Source organism: Marmota marmota, unplaced genomic scaffold (assembly GCF_001458135.2).
Source record: "Marmota marmota marmota unplaced genomic scaffold, marMar, whole genome shotgun sequence".
NCBI lineage: Eukaryota > Metazoa > Chordata > Mammalia > Rodentia > Sciuridae > Marmota > Marmota marmota.
The window spans coordinates 40,381,271-40,402,448 of NW_026000016.1; the positions used below are offsets into that span (position 1 = coordinate 40,381,271).

At 37.0% G+C, this 21,178-nt stretch overlaps 1 protein-coding gene and 1 pseudogene across 1 annotated transcript in view; both read left to right on the forward strand.

Moving 5' to 3' along the window:
- The window catches only part of LOC125618515, a 4,042-nt pseudogene extending 2,625 nt beyond the window's left edge, over positions 1–1,417 (forward strand).
- The window catches only part of Nucks1 (nuclear casein kinase and cyclin dependent kinase substrate 1), a 13,671-nt gene extending 1,383 nt beyond the window's left edge, over positions 1–12,288 (forward strand). The window contains exons 3-7 of the mRNA XM_015483344.2: positions 1,355–1,460; positions 5,698–5,753; positions 8,041–8,193; positions 8,970–9,119; positions 10,500–12,288. Coding sequence (XP_015338830.2) covers positions 1,355–1,460; positions 5,698–5,753; positions 8,041–8,193; positions 8,970–9,119; positions 10,500–10,699 — 665 coding nt within the window. The 3' untranslated portion in view covers positions 10,700–12,288. The remainder of the gene's footprint in view (positions 1–1,354; positions 1,461–5,697; positions 5,754–8,040; positions 8,194–8,969; positions 9,120–10,499) is intronic.
- The last annotated feature ends 8,890 nt before the right edge of the window (positions 12,289–21,178 follow it).

Sequence of the window (21,178 nt, forward strand, 5' to 3'; positions counted from 1 at the left end):
ACAAAAAAAATTTTTTTTTTTTTTTTTTTTTTTTTTACCTTTTAAAAATGGAATTGAAGCTACATCTCCAGCCCTTTAAAATGTATTTTATTTAGAGACAGGGTCTTGCTAACTTGCTTAGGGCCTGGCTAAGTTGATGAGGTTGGCCTTGAACTTGCCATTCTCCTCCTCGGCCTCCTGAGTTGCTGGGATTTTAAGGGTGTACCTCCATCCCCAGCAGGAGTGGACATTAAATTCTTGAAGTGCTGCCTAGTGGATTCTCCTGGGGGATGGTAATAGTCTAACCCTGAACTCTGTCCCACATGGAGTGGAAAAGGACTCCTCGCTACCCACATAATTAGTGTTGCAGGAGAGAATAATTGCAAGCAAGAACCACATTTTAAGAAGTGGATGAAGAAATGGCCAATACAGCTAGGCACGGATGCACACACCTGTAATCCCAGCAGCTCAGGAGACTGAGGCAGGAGGATTGCGAGTTCAAAGCCAGTCTCAGCAACAGCTAGGCACTGAGCAACTCAGTGAGACACTGTGTCTAAATAAAATAAAAATGGGGCTGGGGATATGGCCAGTGGTCAAGTGCCCCCTAAGTTCAATCCCTGGGAGGGGGAAGAGTAGGAATGGAGTTGAGGTCTTGGTCTTTGCCCCTATCTCACTCATACTTAAAAGTATGTTTCAAATTTTATTAAAGGTTATTTGAAAAATTCCTCTAAATGGTATGATAATCCATCATGGAATTTATAATATATCCAGTCACTTAATAATTGCTGAAGCTCCAGACTACTTCCACCTTCTTGCCATTACATGTAAAATGGTGTAGTAAATAGTTTTGGAAATAATCACCTTTTGATGTAGGACAATTTTCTGTAATGTATAAGGCTTTTGAAGTTAGAGCTATTTTTCTGAAGTGCTAGAGTACCCAGAATACATTATATATGTTTAATATTTTAGTTTACAAGTAATTTGCTTTATAACAGTAATTATGTTAGGACTGTAGAATTCTAAGTTTTTTACTTTCTAAAATGCTTTTGACATAACCTGATTATTATAATAATATTCAAATAAATATGAAGATGTTGACGATGGGAAAATCATAAAATGGAATGATATAAAATGACGAGATTTGGCTATAGGTATATAAAATATGTATATATGAGGACTAGAGGGTAATATACAAAAATGGAATTAATGTGATAAAACTAGGTTGGAAAATTTTTTTAAATAAAAGAAAATATTTGGAAAATCCTTTGTTTGCCATTTAAGTAACATGAGATAATTATTGTCAGTAAATATAAGTTGGTGCTTTTAACATGTAAACATAATATAGTTAAATGAATTTGAAAAATGCTCCGTTTAGATGAAGATTATGGAAGAGATTCAGGTCCTCCTGCTAAGAAAATTCGATCATCTCCTCGAGAAGCTAAAAATAAGAGGCGATCTGGAAAGAATTCACAGGAAGATAGGTAAGAGGCATTGTTTTTGTATTCTTGTTGATGCTGTCACTCTGAAATGAGGGCAGTCTTTGATCTTTAAGTTGGTGAAATCTCCTTATATTTTTTGGAGAGTTCTTACTGTCTACTTAGTGTTTTGCATATTTCATTATCTCAGGTCATGCTCTAGGTCTAGAGTTGAGTCATGAAGCTTGATCAGATTCAACCTTAAATCCAAAGTGATCAGCCAGGCTTGATGGCACATAACTATAATCCCAGCAGCTCAGGAGGCTGAGGCAGGAAGACCACAGGTTTGAAGCTAGACTCAGCAACTTAGTGAGAACTTGTGTCAAAATAAAAAGTAGGGCACAGTGGTGCACGCCTATAATTGCAGTGTCTGGGGAGGCTGAGGCAGGAGAAAGGTGAGTCAAGCCAGCCTTAGCAACAGCGAGGTGCTAAGCAATTCAGTGAGATCCTGTCTCTAAATAAAAAAGGGCTGGGGATGAGCCTCAATGGTTAAGGGCCTCTGAGTTCAATCCCTGATACAATATAAATAAATAATTGAAAAGAAAAAACACACAATAAGCTGGCCGCAGTGATGCATGCCTATAATCCCAGCAGTTGGGGAGGCTGAGGCAGGAAGATCACCAGTTCAAAGCCAGCCTCAGCAAAGGCAGGGCCTTAAGCAATTTAGTGAGACTCTGTCTCTAAATAAAATACAAAAAGGGCCAGGGATGTGGCTCAGTGGTTAAGCACCCCTGGGTTCAATCCCTGGCACTCCTGCTCCCATAATATTAGTTTATCTCATNCAATCCCTGGCACTCCTGCCCCTCCCCCCCCCCCAAAAAAAAAAAAAACAAGGGAAGGGGAGGGAAGAATAGAAGTTCATTGGATTAGACAAAGGGGAATGAAGGGTAGTAATGGGGGTGCTGGTGGGGGCTGGGGTTGTGGTTCAGCAGTAGAGCACTTGCCTAGCATGTGTGAGGCCCTGGGTTCGATCCTCAGCACCACATAAAAATAAATAAATAAAATAAAGGTATTGTGTCCAACTATAACTAAAAAGTAAATATTTGAATTCCCTAAGAATGCCTCTGCTGCTACCTTAAACCTCAACATAAGCATAAAGACTGCTTTAGAGTATACTTGGTTATTAAAATTAGTATTGACATTTTCATTGTAGTGATAGCAAAGATCAAGTGACCTCTCATTCAGTCACAAATCACTGGTCAAATTAACTAAAGCTTATAGAATCTTAAGTAGTAGTAGAGTTTTACTGTCTCATACTCAATTCTCTTTTGTTTAAATAACTTAATCATTGTTGTGGGCTCCATCCTCACCCATGCTGGGGATCAAACACAGTGCCTTGTGCATATTAGGCAAGCACTCTACCACTCCAAGCCTTCTCTTCTCTTAGTTTTACAATGAGTTTAAGTGAGTTTTAATTTAACTAATTTTGCCTCATGAAGCCAGAATCTTGTAACTTTTGCTTGTTTTCCAAGGTTTTCACACACAGTCTCATATGCAGTGCAGCATAACTTCAAGACTTCCTTTATGATGATGATAATAATGAGAGTGAGGATAGCTACCACTTTGACTATTAATGTCAGGCTCTATTATATGCTTTATATACATTATCATTTAATTCTCTTAACACCTCTGTTAGGTTAAGTGATGATAACTTAGATGGGTTCAATGATTTAACCAAGGTTACCCAGCAAATGAACAAGCAGGTTTTGAAACCCTGCCTGTTGGACCCAAAATCCATATTTCAGCCATTAGGCTATGCCACCTCCAAGTAACTCTACTACAGATGAGCAGTTCAAAGAAATTACATAGTATTTTTCATTTCTTCTAAGAAACTTGGAGCCCTAAACTTATTGTTAAACCTATACATTTAGCCATATGTGATGGCACACTCCTGTATTCCAACTTCTTGGAAGTCTAAGGCAGGCGGATCGCAAGTTCTAGGCCACCCTGGGCAACTTAGCAAGACCCTCAAAATAAAATTTAAAAAGAGTTGGGGATGGGGATGGGGATGGGGCTATAGTTCAGCTGCAGAGTGCTTGCCTAGCATGCGTGAGGTACTGGGTTCAATCCTTGGCACCACATAAAAATAAAAACAAAAAAATTAAGGCATTCTGTCCATCTACAACTACAAAAAAAAAAAAAAGTTGGGGATGTAGCTCAGTGGTAAAATATTTGCCTAGCATTCTAAAGGCCATAGGTTCAATCCCTAGGAAGGGTGTGTGTGTGTGTGTGTGTGTGTGTGTGTGTGTGTGTGCATGTATGCATATATCTAGGGGTTTTTTGTTTTGTTTTTGTTTGTTTGTTTTGTTTTTGCTTTATGGGTTGTTGTTGTTTTTTCCAAATATGTTTTTTAGGAAAAAAATAATATAAAATTATACCATTGGAAGAGAAGTCTTCCAGAGTTCCAAAGGGCCAGGGATGCGATTTAGAACAATTTTTCATTATATTCACTTATATTTCTCCTAGGAATGAACTGCTTATTGCTGTTATAATGCTTCATCAATGTAATTATATCTAGTCTAAAGCTTTTCTTATTGCAACCATTTGATTTTATTATTCTCTCTGAATTCTCTCTGAATTTTTATTGCCATTGGATTAGATGCCTTGTGTATTCCCTTAAAGCAATGCTGTGTTGATTTTTCTATTATTCTTCACTTAAAAGTTCAGCTTTCATTTGACTTTGCCATAATGGTGCTCAAAGACTAATAGTGTTTACAATGATATGATTCTTCATCATTGGTTATATTTGTAAATTAAATGCCTGTGTGTGTGTGTGTGGGGGGGGGGTGTTGGGAGTCAAACCCAGAGCCTTGTAAATACTAAGCAATCACTTTACCAGTAAGCTCTAATTCTAACCTTTAAGTCCCTATTTTACATGAAAAAAGTTGATATAGAATAGTCACAAGTTTCAGAATTATAAAGTATCTCAGAGTCAGACTACTTGGTAAAGAAATATGGTTGTTCTCTTTGGTTCAGTAATTTGTCGTTTGACTATGGTCTACATTATGGGGAATACCAAAGTGATTTATAAGACCTGATGTTTAAAAAAGGAAGGTCAAGATGGCAGGTTTTACAGATGAGTGTTTCTTTTTTGTTCATCAAAATTTCTCATGAAGTCATAAAACATTGGCACTCGAGTAAGTGCCAAATGATTTGCTTAAGATTTTACAACAAATTACTGATAAAATTCCCAACTTAAGATTTGAGGACATGAATGTTTATGACTTGAAAAGTTTTTTTGTTTTTTTGTTTTATTTTTTAGTTGTAGATGGACACAATACCTTAATACCTTTATTTTATTTATTTTTTTATGTAGTGCCGGGATTGAACCCAGTACCTCATGCATGCTAGGCAAGTATTCTATCACTGAGCCACAACCCCAGCCTTAAAAGTTATTTTTATGGGACATTCCTGTAATCCCAGCTACTTGGGAGGCTGAGGCAAGAGGATTGCCAAGTTTGAGGTCAGCATGGGCAGTGAGACCAGGCTAGGGATATAGCTCAGTGGTGGAATGCTTACTTGTCTAGCATATTCTAGGCCTTGGGTTCAATCCTTAGTATCACCAAAAAATAAATAAATATTTTTTTAAATTTTCCATTTAACTTTGAAGCTCCTCAGCTTCTTTTGCACAGTAGTTGTGAGCTCACTCTTACTTTCTCCATGGTACAAAGCAGGCATTGTTGATGTTTCTTTCTTTCTTCTTTTTTTTTTTTTTAAGTACTGGGTGTTGAACCCAGGAGCACTGTACCACTAAGCTACATTCTCATCCCTTTTTTTGACTTTATTTTGATACAGGATCTCACTAAGTTGCTGAGTCTGGCCTTAAACTTGCAATCATCCTGCCTTAACCTCCTGAGTCATTTGGTTTCTGAAATATTTGAAGCAAAAGTTATTAGAAAATAATTATTAGTAAATAACAAAATTGTTTTATTTTCATTTTATATTTAGTATTTTTGTACTTTCTCTATGGAAAATACTTTTTCTTATGAACCAGGCCTGTGCTGAGACACCTTCTTTTTTACTTTGGGTCTTTGGAAGCAATTTGTTTTCCATAATAGATAAAATTAAGCTTATTCACCAACATCACTGTGAAGTGAAAAAATAATAGAAGCAATTTTACTGTTCAGCATTTGTTTGAACATTTTATTTTCATGCTTTTCTCAAGTCAGACATCAGAGATCTGTGGTCATTTAGACTTTGATCTAAGACTTTAAGTGTTTACCCTTTCTCCTTTACCTTATAGTGAGGACTCAGAAGAAAAAGATGTGAAGACCAAGAAGGATGATTCTCACTCTGCAGGTAGTAAACTATTTTCAATGTGATAAGTTCATTAGGCATTTTAACAAGCAATTTTGTACATCAGGCACTATTGCGAAAACTGGACTTACAAAGATGTCTCTAACTTCAAATAATTAATAATGATTCTGTCCTGGTGGCTTATTACAAAACAGGCACTCTGGGTTGTGCCCCAAGATTTCCAGTTAAATGAATATAGGTGGAATGTTGAGGCTTTCTGTGTGTTTTTAAGTAGCTGTAGATTATTCTTATGCACAGTCAATATTGAAAACATTCTACGTGAACAGATAAGACTTCAAACTAAATTTATATATGTGTATAATCTAAGTGGAATAAAGGTATTAAAAAGGAAGTTATCAATTCTAGGTTGAAAAGCAAAAAGGCTTAAATTTCAGTGCCACTTTTTTTAGATTTACATCTATAATTCTAGCACCTCAGGAGGCTAAGGCAGGAGGAAGGCAAGTTCAAGGCTAGTCTCAACAACTTAGCAAGACCCTACCTCAAAATAAAAAAATACAGATCAGGGGGCTGGGATTGTGGCTCAGCGATAGAGATCTTGCCTAGCGTGTGCGAGGCCCTGGGTTCGATCCTCAGCACCACATAAAATAAATAAATAAAATAAAGGTATAAAAAAAAAATACAGATCGGGGGAAATAACTCAGTGGCAATGGTAGAGCATCCCTGAGTTCAATCCACAGTATCTGAACAAAAACAAAAAAGAGAGAGAGGAAAAAAAAAAAAGAAAGAAGGAAACTACCTACAAAAAAAAACTTTTTGTAAGAATTAATGAGGCATCTCCATGGACTAATGTTCAATCCTGATGACTTATTGCTGGTACTAAATGTTAAGTTTAACTTTTAAAAGAATTGAGGATTTTTTTCCTTATTGCTCCCAGACACTAGTTTTGACCTGTATTCCTGCTTTGTCTTCTTGGGTTTTCCTTTTAACTAGACAGCTATTTAGCTGATATTTAGATGGTAAACAAGGTTCTGCTAAATTCACTCTGTTTTATTTTCCTGCTATATGTATGCTGTTTGGCTGCCTACATTGAAAATAAATCATTTTAACATTTTATACTATCTGGTGATCTTAAGATAATGTAGCATACACTTATTCATTTGCCTTGTGAATCCTAACTTGAATATCTTACCTTTATTAGTTTTTTGAGCATTTCAAGATACATAACTGTGTACTAATATCAAGAATAGGTGAATTTATTTTAGGGTCCACCAACTCGGCTTTCTTCTCTGTTGTCTGTAGATGAGGTTTTTGGCAGTGACCAAGATTTGAACACTGAGCATGGCAAAGCTCACAGGACCCTGAGTATTTCAGAAGAATGACAGCTAAACCTTAGTAGAATAAGAGAGCTTAAAAGGGCTATACTAGAGTCTAATACAGCATAGCTTGTTCTAGAGCCAGGGACCTGGCTGACTGTCCTTAAACCAAATTTATACTCAAACACCCTGGGTATTGAAAAAAAAAAAGTTTTTAATTAAATTGTAATATGTGAAAGTAATTTTTTATAAGCTTGTCCCAGGTATCTTTAGCTAATTGATACAAACATGTTTTTAAAGGGTTCCCTCTAGCCCCTCTAAATTGTAAAGGGTAATGATTTGACATTGGTTTTTGTCTTATATCTTAAGATCACTGGAAAACATTCATCCCCTCTTAAAAATACTTTAAAATATTTTTCTGTCTTTTCTAAAAACATAGGTTTGAATGTAACTGAGAATTTTAGGGCAAAATAGTGATACAAATTTAAAGTATATTATAGGAAATGTGTTCACTCTTTAATTCAGCTTTGTTATTTGCTTAAAACTACATGTTTAAGTTATTTTTATAAATGTCCTGGGTATATAGAATTATTCAGGTTCTTTCCTTGTGAACTTTAACTCCTCCTTGTTATATTTTGCAGAAATTTTTAAGGATAGAATTTACCCTTTTAGAATGAAATAAAGCCAGGTGCTATGGCACTCACCTATAATCCCAGTGGCTTAGGAAGCTGAGATAATAGTATTGCAAGTTCAAGGCCAGTGTCAGTAATTTAGTGAGGCCCTAAGCAATTTAGTGAAACCCTGTCTCAAAATAATAAGGGCTGGGGATATAGCTTAGTGTTAAATTGCCCCACTAAGTGGTAAATTTAGTGGTTAAATCCTCAGTACCAAAAAAAAAAAAGGAAGAAATAAAGCCGTCTTTACATACTATATTGGCCACTAGGTTGACTCTTTCAGTCATCTTTGATATGCAAAAATGATTTGATCCTTTCATCATGATAACTTTCATATTGCAGAGGACAGTGAAGATGAAAAAGATGATCATAAAAATGTACGTCAACAAAGGCAGGCAGCATCTAAAGCAGCTTCTAAACAGAGAGAGATGCTCATGGAAGATGTGGGCAGTGAAGAAGAACAAGAAGAAGAAGATGAGGCACCATTCCAGGAGAGTATGTGAAGTTGGCTAGTGTCCTTTGGTTGTTTGGTTATCGTCTATGACTCTGGTTATTTTGGCATTTTCTAAGATACTAAATGTTTCATACAGCCCTTTAAATTAGGTTGATAATCCCTGTTAAAAGAGATGATGACCCATTAATATTTTAAGTATTCAGATATTCTCATTATTCACTATTTGTAATGGTTGTCCTATTTTCTTAAAGATGTTCAGGTTTGAACACAAAATGAACAAGTATTAAAGTAATGACTACATGTTGTGATTTGAGATGTGTTTTAGCCTGGTACAGAATGTAGGACACCCTCCAAAAAAAAATATTAATAGCAAAGTGTAGATATTGCACAGGTTATTTAGATTAGCGATATGAATTTTTGTTTTACCTGTAATTTTCTTGTTTGATTTATTCAATATCAGGCCCAAAGTACCAGGTCAGTTCAGTTTGATTCCCTGGTTTCAACCAGTCCTACATGGGACTGATAAAACTACCAAAAGTTATTTTACGGTTTCAGTTTTTACTTAGATTGTTTTGTCCCTTCTGTCTCCAAGCAGCTCTTTATCAGCCATGTAATCTTTATGTGAGGTACATGCCAAGCCCGTTTACAGATGGGGCCAGTGATGACTCCAACCACATTGTTAGAACAACTACAAATAGAATCCAGTAGTGTTTGACTCCCAAATCCCATCCTCTGATCATTCTTCACAGTCTTTCCCTTTGTTTATTTGGAAGAATGTTTACATTAAGTTAGATGTTGAAATTCTCTTTATTCTCAGAAGATTCAGGCAGTGACGAAGATTTCCTAATGGAAGACGATGATGATAGTGACTATGGCAGTTCAAAAAAGAAAAATAAAAAGATGGTTAAGAAGTCCAAACCTGAGAGAAAAGAAAAGAAAATGCCCAAACCCAGACTAAAGGCTACAGGTAAGTTCTGCAAATGTGAAATTTAATTGCTACTTTAAAAAAATTTTAAGAACCAGTACTTTGTCTTCATCTACTTCCAGGTATAAGTAAAATTTGGTAATGGCTTATTTGTTTCAGATATAGTAGTAGGAATACTGTGTCAGCATACCTTTTAACTGCCCTGTTCTCCAACTGATATATATCATAGTCCCCACATCCAGTCTGAAGATTTGAAATTGTTGTACAATAGTGCATTCAAGTTCTCATTTCTGGTTTCTGCCTCATTCTCTGTACTATGAGAATAAAATCACTCTTGAAAATATGAATTTATTTTCTCTAAGTCCTGATGTTTTCTGCCAGATCTTTTCCTAGTTGGAGCTAGTTTGTTAATTAAATCAGAAATCTAGATTTGCTTTTTGTGTAAGTAGTTTTATTCTGGCAAATAGAATTAGAGTTTTGTTTTGGTTTTGTTTTTTGGTACTAGAGATTGAACACATGAGCACTTAACTACTGAGCCACATCCCCAGCCTTTTTCAATTTTTATTTTGATACAGGATCTCACTGAGTTACTTAGGGCCTTGCTTAGTTGCTGAGGCTGGCCTAAAACATGGAATCCTCCTGTCTCAGCCTCCTGAGTTGCTGGGATTACAGGCGTGAACCACCACACCCCATGTAGAATTAGAGGGTTTTTTAACTTTTCCAAAAAAAAATACTTCTTGCTGTTGGGAATGATGGAACTACCAAAAATTGTTTGATGGCTTCAGTTTCTATGCACATTAAATCATATCTTTCCCTCTTCTTGTCCTGCTTTTTAAATGTAAAAACAGTTTCCATCTTGAACACTTACAGTTTGATAAGCCACTAAGGATGACATGCATTTTCTGTAACATATTTCTTTATTAAAGGTATTACTGATAACATTAGATAAATGATTAGATAACTGAGGAGCTGGGTGTAGTGGCATGCACCTGTAATCCCAGTTACTCAGGAAGCTGAGGCACAAGGATTATAAATGCTAGGCCAACCTGGAAACTTATCAAGACCCTGACCCAAATTAAGAAAAAATTTTAAAAGAACTGGGGGGATAGCTTAGTGGTAGAATGCTTGCCCAGCATGTGTGAGGCCCTGAGCACAATCTTCAGTACCACCACCAAAAAAAAGTTTAAACATTACATAGCATATATGTATATTGAAACATCACATTATACCATATAAAAATATGCACTATTTTTATATATCAGTTAAAAATAAATTTAAAAAATATTTGGAACTTACTACAACATATTGTAGTAATATATCAGGATTTGTTTAGAAATTGAGATAGGTTGGAGTTGTTTATAGATTTTATTCTTACAGAAAGACATTTTTTCTCTTCCCTAAACATTGTTTTTCTTCTTTCAGTGACGCCAAGTCCAGTGAAAGGCAAAGGGAAAGTGGGTCGCCCCACAGCTTCAAAGGCCTCAAAGGAAAAGACTCCTTCTCCCAAAGAAGAAGACGAAGAACCAGAGAGCCCTCCTGAAAAGAAGACGTCTGCAAGCCCCCCACCTGAGAAATCTGGGGATGAAGGGTCTGAAGATGAAGCCCAGTCTGGGGAGGATTAAAAGTGATAATGGTTTGGGGAGAGATTTTATTAAAAAAAGAAAAAAGAAAAAAAGAGGGGGAAAAAAAGAGAACCTACTTAAGATAGAACATGGTTTTGGCTATGGCTTGACTCATGGGCTTTCAGTGCTTTTTTCCATTTGTTGAAAATAACATTCTCTCTCTCTCTCTCTCTCTTTTTTAAGAAAACCATTGTATGTTGAAGTGTTTAAGTTACCTTTTGTCTATTGGGCTTCTCTTTGCCACCACCTCCCTTTCCCAATGAAAGCCATGTCAACTTAATCACTGGATTGACTGCTTCATCTTTTTATTTTTAATGGAAGGTGTACCACAGTTGTAAAGCAATAAGATTTGAGATGAACACTTTGGAAACTTTGCTTTTTGCTAAACAATAGCAAGTTAAACAGTAATCAAAAACATAGAGAGGTTTTAGTTAAAAATGATTGCTTCTTTCTCTGCCTGGACTTTTTAAAAAAATCAGTTGTCATCTAATATGAGTTTATATGTCTATATGCATAAGTATAAATGTCTAAAAAAATCATGACTCTAAACTTCCACTGATGAGGCAGGTAGGATATAAAGATGAATTCTGAATTGTTACTAAAAGTACTCATATTTTTTACCTGGGTGGGGGTTGGGGATTGGGTTTACCTGACCTTATTTGGGGGTGTGGGTTTTCCTTTTTTATCTCATCACTTATTATCTCAAAGAGACTCGGAGCCAGTGATCCTTTTATCCTGCTACAGTCTTTAAGGAACTGAAAAAAAAAAAAACAAGAGCCGCCAAAACTGAAATCACTCTTGATTTCACATTTCATTCTCTAATGGTTCATGTTTTAAAAATATATATGTATCCTGTTTTTTGGATAAAATTTTACCAAGGATCAAAAAAAGAAAATAGACACCCTAGAATTTGAATGGTAAGATGAATCTACACATCACAGGGGGTTTCTTCTCAAACTGACAATGTTTTAGGTTTTAAGCAAATAAAGTTCCAGTTAATGTGAAACTCGGTCACAGAGAGTTGAGGTATTTCCTTTATGAAAACAGAGAATTGAAATTCTTTTTATGCTATAAATGTACATTCAGATCCCATGAACCATGCGGTTATTTGTTATAGAACATTTTCCTTTTTATACCCCAATCTTCCCGTTTCTTTGTAGAAATATGGTGTGAAGTACATCTCTGCTTCCTGCTGCTACATAGAACACCATTGCGCCCCCTATCCCCAGGCCTACCAGCTCACTAGGGGACACTTTTCCTAACTATTCACTTACTGACAGGATAGGAAGTATGTTAAATGCTGCTTCCATACTATTGAGTTGGCTTTTCTTGTCTTAGTTAGTCTGACCCCCTGCTTACTGCTCATGTTTCTCAAAGCAAGAGACTGAGACTCAACAAGCCTAGAGAAATCCTGCATTTAGGAGGCCTGTGTGCCATTGGTAAACAGACATTTTACATGCCTTAGGAAAGTAGTTAGGAAATAGATTTGCAAGTTTGATCCTCCATATGCTGATACCATGAACTAAAAGGAGCAAAGGTTAGGGAGGGATCCTGGTATAATAATAAATTGAAAATATGGTGAAATTTAATTTCTGCATTTTTCCTGCTTTTTAATTGAGATTTGCTTCCTCAATATCTTCCTCTTGTTGTTTTCTTTCTGTCTTTTAAGTGACGACAGCATGTATTTCTCAGACAATATAGCTTTCTTGCAGGTGTTCCTAGGACAAGGGTTATTTAAGGAATTATTTTTACTCTTAATTATGAAGACACTTTAAGGAACATTCTTAACTTTGATTTTTTAAAAACACCCAGAGTCATTTCATTGTTGCACTGTGTGTTAAAGAATGAATAAGGAGTTTTTAATACATGGCCAAAAATTGCAGGACTTGAACATAAATAGCAGTTGGATTTTTATCTTACATGATGGTTAAATTTATGGTTGCAAACATTGTAATGAGGGTGTTAAGGATTATTTTCTGTACTTTAGTGATTTTATTCAGATATCCATTTTTAACAAAAAAGGTTTGTGTTTGTAAGTAAAAGACCTATCAGTGTTTCCACCATGCACTTATGTTGTTTGGGGGTTTTAAGTCTTACATTCCTAGAAACATCTGGGCTTTTCAAAGGTTTTGTTTTGTAAGGATTGGGGAGGATTTCTCTTTAAACTTTAGCCTCCCATTTTGTGTGTGTGTGTAACTCTCTTTAAGACATTACTCTGCACTAACATCTCTGATCGTGATATATGCACATACTTTAGAGATAATCGTGTATTCTAGTTAACTTGTGTGCATTTGATTGGGCTTCTCTTTTAGGGTCCCTTTTAAAAATAATTAAGTTGAAAAATGTTTTCTATTTCTAATAGGCTGGACAGAAGGATCTGTGTCCCCAGGTGAGATAGGCTCTGAATTACCTTTGTTTTCTCCTCTTTTGATGATTTAAAACATTCTAGTCTTCCCCTCAAATCATGCATGCAAATGGGAGGACTGTTTTGGTGACTCAACTGGAAACAGGTGCCCAATAGTCAGGCTTGATAATGTTGTCAGGATGCGTTGTAGCTATAAGCCAATAGTGGCCAGCCATTGGCACCTCCCTCGGCTGAACTTCTCTTTTTATCTAGTGTGCCTATGGTGAAGTGGCAATAGCATTCACTGTCTTATTTTGCAGTGCTCAGGAAGTGGGACATTAACTTTGAAGGTGCTTGTTTATGTTATCTGAATTCTCTTAGTTAGCTGTGCTAGGTTTACCTCTGTAACAGATTTCGGCAGCTATGCTGACTGACACTACATTCTAGTTGTTAAGGTTCTTTTTTTCCAGCCTCCCCTCCCCTAACTAGAAATGGGTAGCTTCCCTCTTACTCATTGGTAACTTGCTGCTGCTTTTAGCCCTCGTCACCTCAGATTGGAATCAGAGGAGTGGGCCCAAAGGATAAATATTAATCTCAGTAATGGTAGATTTGTCCTACTTTCTAAAACATTTCTCCCTTTCATATTTCCCCTCCATATTGATTCTATAAAGGAAAATTAATGGGTGATTCCTTCTTTAGGGAGGTAATGAGTGGAAATCTTTTGATCTGGAAGAATAGTAATTGAGTTTTCTTGAAGAAGCTTTGATAGTGGGTTGTGGGTTTTTTTTTTGTTTGTTTGTTTTGTTTTTGTTTCCCCACAATAACTGGTTTGCCCCAGTTCAGTCCTCAAATTCAATACTTATTCTTTGTAAGTTCAAGCATTGTCTTACAGATAACAAATCAAAAATGGAATTTGGGGTTATATTCTAGTAGTTTTTTGGTAACTTGTGAATGTGGTCAGCTAAACTGAACTTGAGTCACTTTTTTTTAATAGTTCTTTTTATGTCTGTGAACATTCAAGTAACAAGTGGATTTTCGAATACTGGTTGGGGAAGGGAATAATGCTTTTCTTTAAACAAACTTCATTGTAAGAGCTGTTTTAAGGGTTAGAAAGGCAAGAGCAGACTTTAATAGTAGGAGTAACTGGGAAAGCTTTATAAAAGACCGTGAGGCCCTTGTTGCTGTTTGGAGTGTCAGTCTTTATTTGGCTGCATCCCCAGTAGCTAAACAGAAAAAACTCACCTAGGGAATTTGGAAAGGAAGAAAACCGGGCTGTGGTCTTTATGGCATTCAAGCTGAAAGACTTAGAACAAGTAGTACATACACATTTCCTGCCAAAGGGTAGGGAAAATAAGCTGGTTGCTCTTGAGGGTAGAAATCTGTTCCTTTCTCTGTGGATGAAGCTGAGTTTACTTGGACAGTTGGTTTTTTGTTTAAATATTGGGACATCAAGCTGTCTAGCTGAGTTTCATTCTCAACTCATTTCCCTTTTTCTTAGACAAACTCAATATGATTCTTTTTAAATATCAAATCTATAAGTTATACTTTTATTCAAAGCCTAATTGATAAAATTCACAGTGGTGCTGACTAATAACCACTATTGGGAAAAATCCCGTATACCTGCCCGTTGCCATGCCAATGGAGTGACTGGTGACATCTGTATGAGCATGCCTTGTGTGGCTGGGAGAATGCCACCGGTTGTGCAGACACTTTGTACATCAGGGGTGAGGGAGGGTTTTCTAGATTATGGGGGGGAGGGTAAAATTGGAGTTTTTGTTGTTCCTTTTTATTATTTTTTGATGGGGTGTGGGGGTGTAGTACTCAGCTTATGCCCTAAAATAACGTGTATAAAAACCCCTGAAGTATCGTGTGGGTGTGCGTGTGAGTGTGTGTTTGTGTACGTCTGGCAGTTAAACCTTTGTCTTCTGGAAATTAGTGAATTCTTTTCTTTTTTTCCTCCAGAAGTATTTGTTACAAGATTTGTAAATAAGAGCTCTACTTAGTTTGTTTACCATGAACGTGTTGCAGCAAACCTTACACACCTAATCCTGTAAGACTTCAGGAAAGACAGACTTGCCAGGTTAAGCAGCAGCCAAGTTCTCAGTAATTGTTTGCTTTGATTCATCTTTTAGACTTCATTTTGCCAGCTCTAAAATTCCCAGTCTTCCTTGATTTTAGTCCTTAATCGTTTATGTTCTGAGCAGGAAGGGTAAAAGAAAGGAACCTGCTTAAATGTATTAATTAGTCCATGGGCTGTGACCCTTTCTTCATATTGCAGTGTGGCTAGATACATGATCGGACACCAGAAGGTTGGGCATTCTTGCAATACCTTAACAGTGCTGAAATCTGCAGCATGGTACTAAGGAAGTTAAAGTTTGAATGTAACCACTTTATTTAAAAGGTTTTTTTTCTTTAATTTAAATGAAATGGGGTTGAAGTGAACATGATTTTGTTGACCATGTTCGTGGCTTATAGATGCAACATGCATTGGTAGAATCGTGTGATGGTCTTTTGTGATACTTAATTTTTACATATCCCAGTCTCTGTATGTATCTGCATAGACAAAGAAAAAACAAACTCCGCTTTGCTTTTATTGAAGGGTTTCCAGGACTGCGTGTCTGCTCCTGAGCTTTGTTTTAAGTATGTGTATCCTTTGCTTGTATTTTGTATTAAAAAAAAATAAGAAAAAGAACCCCTTATTGTTGAGCATGTTGGCATTGTCCCCTTTATTTTTTTTTTTTTTTCCTCTTTTGGGGACATGCGAAGCAAGTTAACTCTTTTTCTGTATCTTTTTTTTTTTCTTTTGTAAACTTTTTTTTGTTTTGTTTAAAAATGGCTTTATAAAAGGGCTTTTATAACCCAGATGTGTGCTCTGTGTACTTCTTGTAATACTTCAAAACAAATACACTGACTTACAGCCGGTTACCTTGGCCCATCAGATCTCTGTCCAGCCTGACTTTGGGGAGAAACAGTTCCCTGAATAATTTAGGAACTTTTAACAGTGACCCCCCTGTTGTTGAAAAAGGAAAGCTTATCTTGTCTTAAAAGCACGAAATCAAGAGGCAGTGGGTTCACTAATTTGTAATGAGCTAAGAGAGGGAGGACTGGACTGAGTGCAGAAGGATCCCCAACTGGTGTTTTTCCTCATGTTCTTATCCAAAGACAGGAAGTATTGTGAAGGGCAAAGTTTATCTCAGCGATCTGTATTATAAAAGATAATTTTTATGCTCACAAACATTTCCATTCAATTTCAAATATCATTAGAACTATACTAAATCATCTTTTATGACTTAAATGTTACTTAAATGAAGAACATGGTACAAGCTCCCTTGTTAGAACAGGGCTATGACATAGCTATTGGGGCTTTTATTCTTTTTAGTCTCTCCCCTCATTTATATACTTGCCTTGTCAGCAAATACTGTAACTGACTTATATGTTCCCCTTTGCTTTGAAATTAAATGCTTTTGTGCATGCTGTTATATGTCAGTGACTAGCTAGGTTTATTTTATTTCCTAATAAAGTTGTCCCAAAGTGGGATATCAGAAGAATGTTAGCAATCCATTTTTCCTCAATCTGTGTTTTGTGGTTAATATACCAAATTTTATGTTTCTGTACAGTACTAAAGACATATAATCTGGTTTAAAGAATTTCAAAAACCCCAAGTGGCTAAACACCAAACACATGGAGGTAAAAATACATTTAGAACTACCTTGACTTACTTAGAATTCTGACTGTACAGTAATTAATAATGTACTTGTACAACCCATTGCAGTCTTATGAAGTTTGTGTTTACATGTTACCTCATTTAATTTTCACAAGGATTATGAAATAGGCAAGATGGGTTTTTCTTCCAATATTACAGAAAACAGACTGGTTCAAGTAGAATGAGTCTTGATGTGGTACCTGATGGGGCTAGTATGTGGTACAAGGGTTTGAATCAGGTTTGTGTCATGTTGTCACAACTGGTAGTAGCATTTTGCTGTTCTTTGGCATCTCCAAGTAACAGTGGTACTTGAACCAATCCAATGAGTCACAACAAAGGTTTAATGAAAGGGCTGGGGATGTGGCTCAGTGATAGTGTTTGCCTAGCAGTTCAGTGCCCTGGATTCCATCCCCCAAAGCGCAAAACAACAACAACAAAAATTAATAAAAGTACAAACTTTCAGTGAGGTATGAAGATTTTTCATTAAGTACTTCAAAATTCCCATGACCCCTCAGGAGACAGTTAGGATTGCAGGTTCAAGGCCAACCTTTCAGGAGACCGTGTCTCAAAAGAAAAAATAGCTGGGTGTGGTAGAGCTCACCTGTCATCTCAGCCAGCCTCAGCAATTTAGCAAGACCCTGTTTAAAAATTTAAAAAGGCTAGAGATATATAGCTCAGTGGTTAAGTACCCCTTGGTTAAATCTCTACTACAAAAAAGTAAAAATTTAAAAAGGATAGGGGCGTAGTTCAGTGGTAGAGGGCCTCTGGATTCAATTCTCAGTGCCATGAAGTGGGGGATATTTTCAAATTATTTAAATTCTTTTTATCTTCTGATTGTTTCAGGATTGTTGTAACTATTGAGGAAAAAGATGTCATCTTGACTACATAATATTGCCTTCTGCCAGTAGAGGGCAGTGTTTGTCCTCCATATCAACTATGACTGCTTTTCTCATCTCACGTTCAGGTACTGCGCTCTGCATCCTCTATATCAGGACACCTTGCCACTACTTGGATTAGAAAGTGTACACACTTATCATCCTAGTACACGCAGCAGCAATCTTTTTTGGATGTTAAATGGGAAATAGGATCTCTTGATTCATGCACACCTGTAATCTCATGGTGTTCCCTTCTTATAACTCCCAAACTTACGTAGTCAGCCTCCCAAAATGATAGTGTGTTAAGGTTTCAAAATGCAGCTGTGATCTCTTGGCCCTATTTTGAAACAGGTGTTGCCTTTTGAAATTGGTCTCCAGCTCATAAACCTTGTTTCTTGCATAAAAAGCACTGATATATGTATTTGCATACAACAAATACTAAGACCGTTTTCCAGGTAATGTGGTAGCTTGTGTTCCTCGGTTTTTAATTTTTATTTATTTATTTTTGTACTGGGGATTGAACCCAGGCACTTAACCACTGAGCAACATCCTCAGCCCTTTTTATTGCTAAATGTCTAAGGTGGCTTTGAAATTGCAATCCTCCTGCCTCAGCCTCCCAAGCTACTGGGATTACAGGTGTGTGCCACTGTGCCCAGCTGTTCCTTGATCTTGATGACATGCCTGTTTTTCCCTCCATTATCTTAATCAAGTGAACAGCTACCCATGTTGACATGCTTTCACTGGGTCACCACCAGGAGAAATTGGTGTTGCTCATGGGTGTGCCCTGTTTCGATAGTTAAGTCCTGGACAAATATTGTGAAATAAATGTGTATTAATTCAGGGTTCAGGAGCAAGAAAGTGCAGAGTTTCCATCCTAGTAAAGCAAATAATTACTTTAAAACATGATAAAAAATCTTGGGAATAATTGTTTGCCTTGAATTTACTCTAAGCTAGCATCCGGAAATGATTTGTTTAGAAATCTAACTTTAAAGAACGGGTAGAGCAAGGAAGAGTACACATATATATTAGTGTTATTGGTAATGTTTTAGCTATTAAGTTGAATATAATATATACACAAAAGTCATTTTATTCCAATATGTAAGATTACCTCCTTGTCTGATGGGGATGTAATGTGTCCTCTGTCTCTATCTTGGGTAGGAACAGGAATAGGTCCTCTCTAAGTAGTCAGAATTCCCCTGACTACAAGAGATAGGGTGGATAAATTGAGTCAGGCTCTGAAGGAGATAGAACGGAATTGATCCAGGGAAAAGGATGGCCTAAATGTTAGGAAAAGATTACCAATTTGGGGGCTGGCGTTGTGGCTCAGTGGTAGAGTACTCGTCTCGCATGTGCGAGTCCCTAGGTTCAATCCTCAGCACCACATAAAAATAAATAAGTGAAATAAAGATATTATGTCCAACTACAACTAAAAAATATATTTTTTAAAGACTACCAATTCAGTAACCATAGCTGATTGAATATATGTGGCAAAAAGTGATTCTTATCCATTTAATGAACTGTGGTATAATTAACCAAAAATAGATTATCAAATAATGATCTTTACCAAAAAGTGTAAATAGTGACATATACTCAAAAAGTTTTTATTTGTTTATTTATATATTTTTCGTGGTGGTACTGGGGATTAAATCCAGGGCCTTAGAGAATACTAGGCAAACACTCTACTGACTGAGCTATATTCCCAGCCCTAATCAATACTTACCTGTGGCTATAAAGTAGTTCTCTGTGTTCATTAGTTCACCCTAATCGGGGTGAATTTATTTTGGAATAAAAGTATACTAAGCTCTTAAAAAACATAGTTTTACTTCTAAAGTGGTTAAGAATAATAATAAAACAAAGTTCTTATATAAGACACTAAATGTCTTGAGGAATCAAGAAAGACACCTGGTATGGTGGCGTACGTCTGTAATCCCAAGTGGCTTGGGAGGCTGAGGTAGGAGGATCCTAGATTCAAAGCCAGCCTCAGCAACTTATCAAGGCCCTAATCAACTCAGTGGGACCCTGTCTCTAAATAAAATACAAAATAGGCCTGGGGATGTGGTTCAGTGGTCGAATACCCCGAGTTCAATCCCCAGTACCCATTCCCCCCCCACACACACACACACACACAGAATTGACATTCTGTTTAGATCTTAGAACATAATCTTGAGCCCCTTAATCTAACTTCATACCTAATGCATGCCACATCTCAATTTCAAACTCCAAGCTCCAGTTTTGTCTTTCCCTCCTGCCTCTGACCTCATTTTGCCACTCTCTCTCTTTTCCTTCTCTTGTTTTTGGGAAGGAACAGTTGGTTTCCATGGGGTTAGTGCTTTTGAGGCAAATATAATGCTTGTAAATGAACGTGGAACCAGCTGTTCTGTGGATAGATACACAGTTGGCCGGACCGCAAGATAAACAGCATTTCCTGGTAAACCTGGAACAATGCAGAGTGCAGATTCCAAAGCTCTATTGTAACAAATGCTGGTGCGGTTTCAGGTACACGGGATAGAGACGGGATCTTGTTCAAGGGTGTGGGTATTTTCCTAGACCTTGCACAATGGGCCAGCGTTGGGCCATCAGCAAAGCAGGTCATCATCTCGTCCTGCTTTCTTTCATTCTCTTCCTACTCACCCCATGGCTCTACTACTGGCTTCTGGGTTACTCATTCTTCACAAGTCGACACCATTGAGTAGTGGCTGAGAAGCAGATGCCATTCCCTGGGAGAATTAAGTCTAACTGGGGGACACACTAACAATTCCAGACAGTGGCTATAGGATAGGTGTTCCTAGAACACCTGTTCCTCTATAGTTTGCCTCTGAATTGGCTGGCAATATCTACTGATGATGACAATTATGGTGACTATATTCCAGCCTCCAAATTGGGATCTATGCTGGAGTGAAGAGTTGTGTCATGTTCCTCAATAGGAAAGACAGTCTAAGATATCTTTTGGCTCTCAGAATATTGGCACATCTGGGATGTGCCAATGGTTTAAGAAACTAAAGCATGAGATATTTAAAATTGAATTATTCTAGGGAATTTCTGTGACTAGTGTAAAAAGTGCAACAGGCATTCAGGCAGCAAACCGAGAATTGCCCATAATGCTCACTCTAGGGTAAGTAGTTGTTTGGAGTTCATTTGGTTTTGTTTTTCAATACTAGGGATTGAACACAGGAGTGCTATACCACTGAGCTACATCCATAGCACCCCCCCCCTTTTTTTTTTTTTTTTTTGAGAAAGGTTCTCACTAAGTTGCCCAGTCTGGCCTCAAACTTGTGATCCTCCTGCCTCAATCTCCTGAGTAGCTGGGATTACAGATGTGAACTACCACACCTGTAAATAATTACTTGTTTTTCTTGAGCCCCCAGTCACTTTTCCTCACTTGGTGACATGCTTTGGAGAAGCTTTGTGAATGATTTATATGAAATCAGAAAATCAATTTGCAGGGTGATCTTGGGCAAGTCACCTATCCATCCACCACCATACCATGACTCTCTCTCTGTTTCATGTAGTGGGGGATAATAAGAGACTTCTTCTCTGCTTCACAGGGACATTATGTG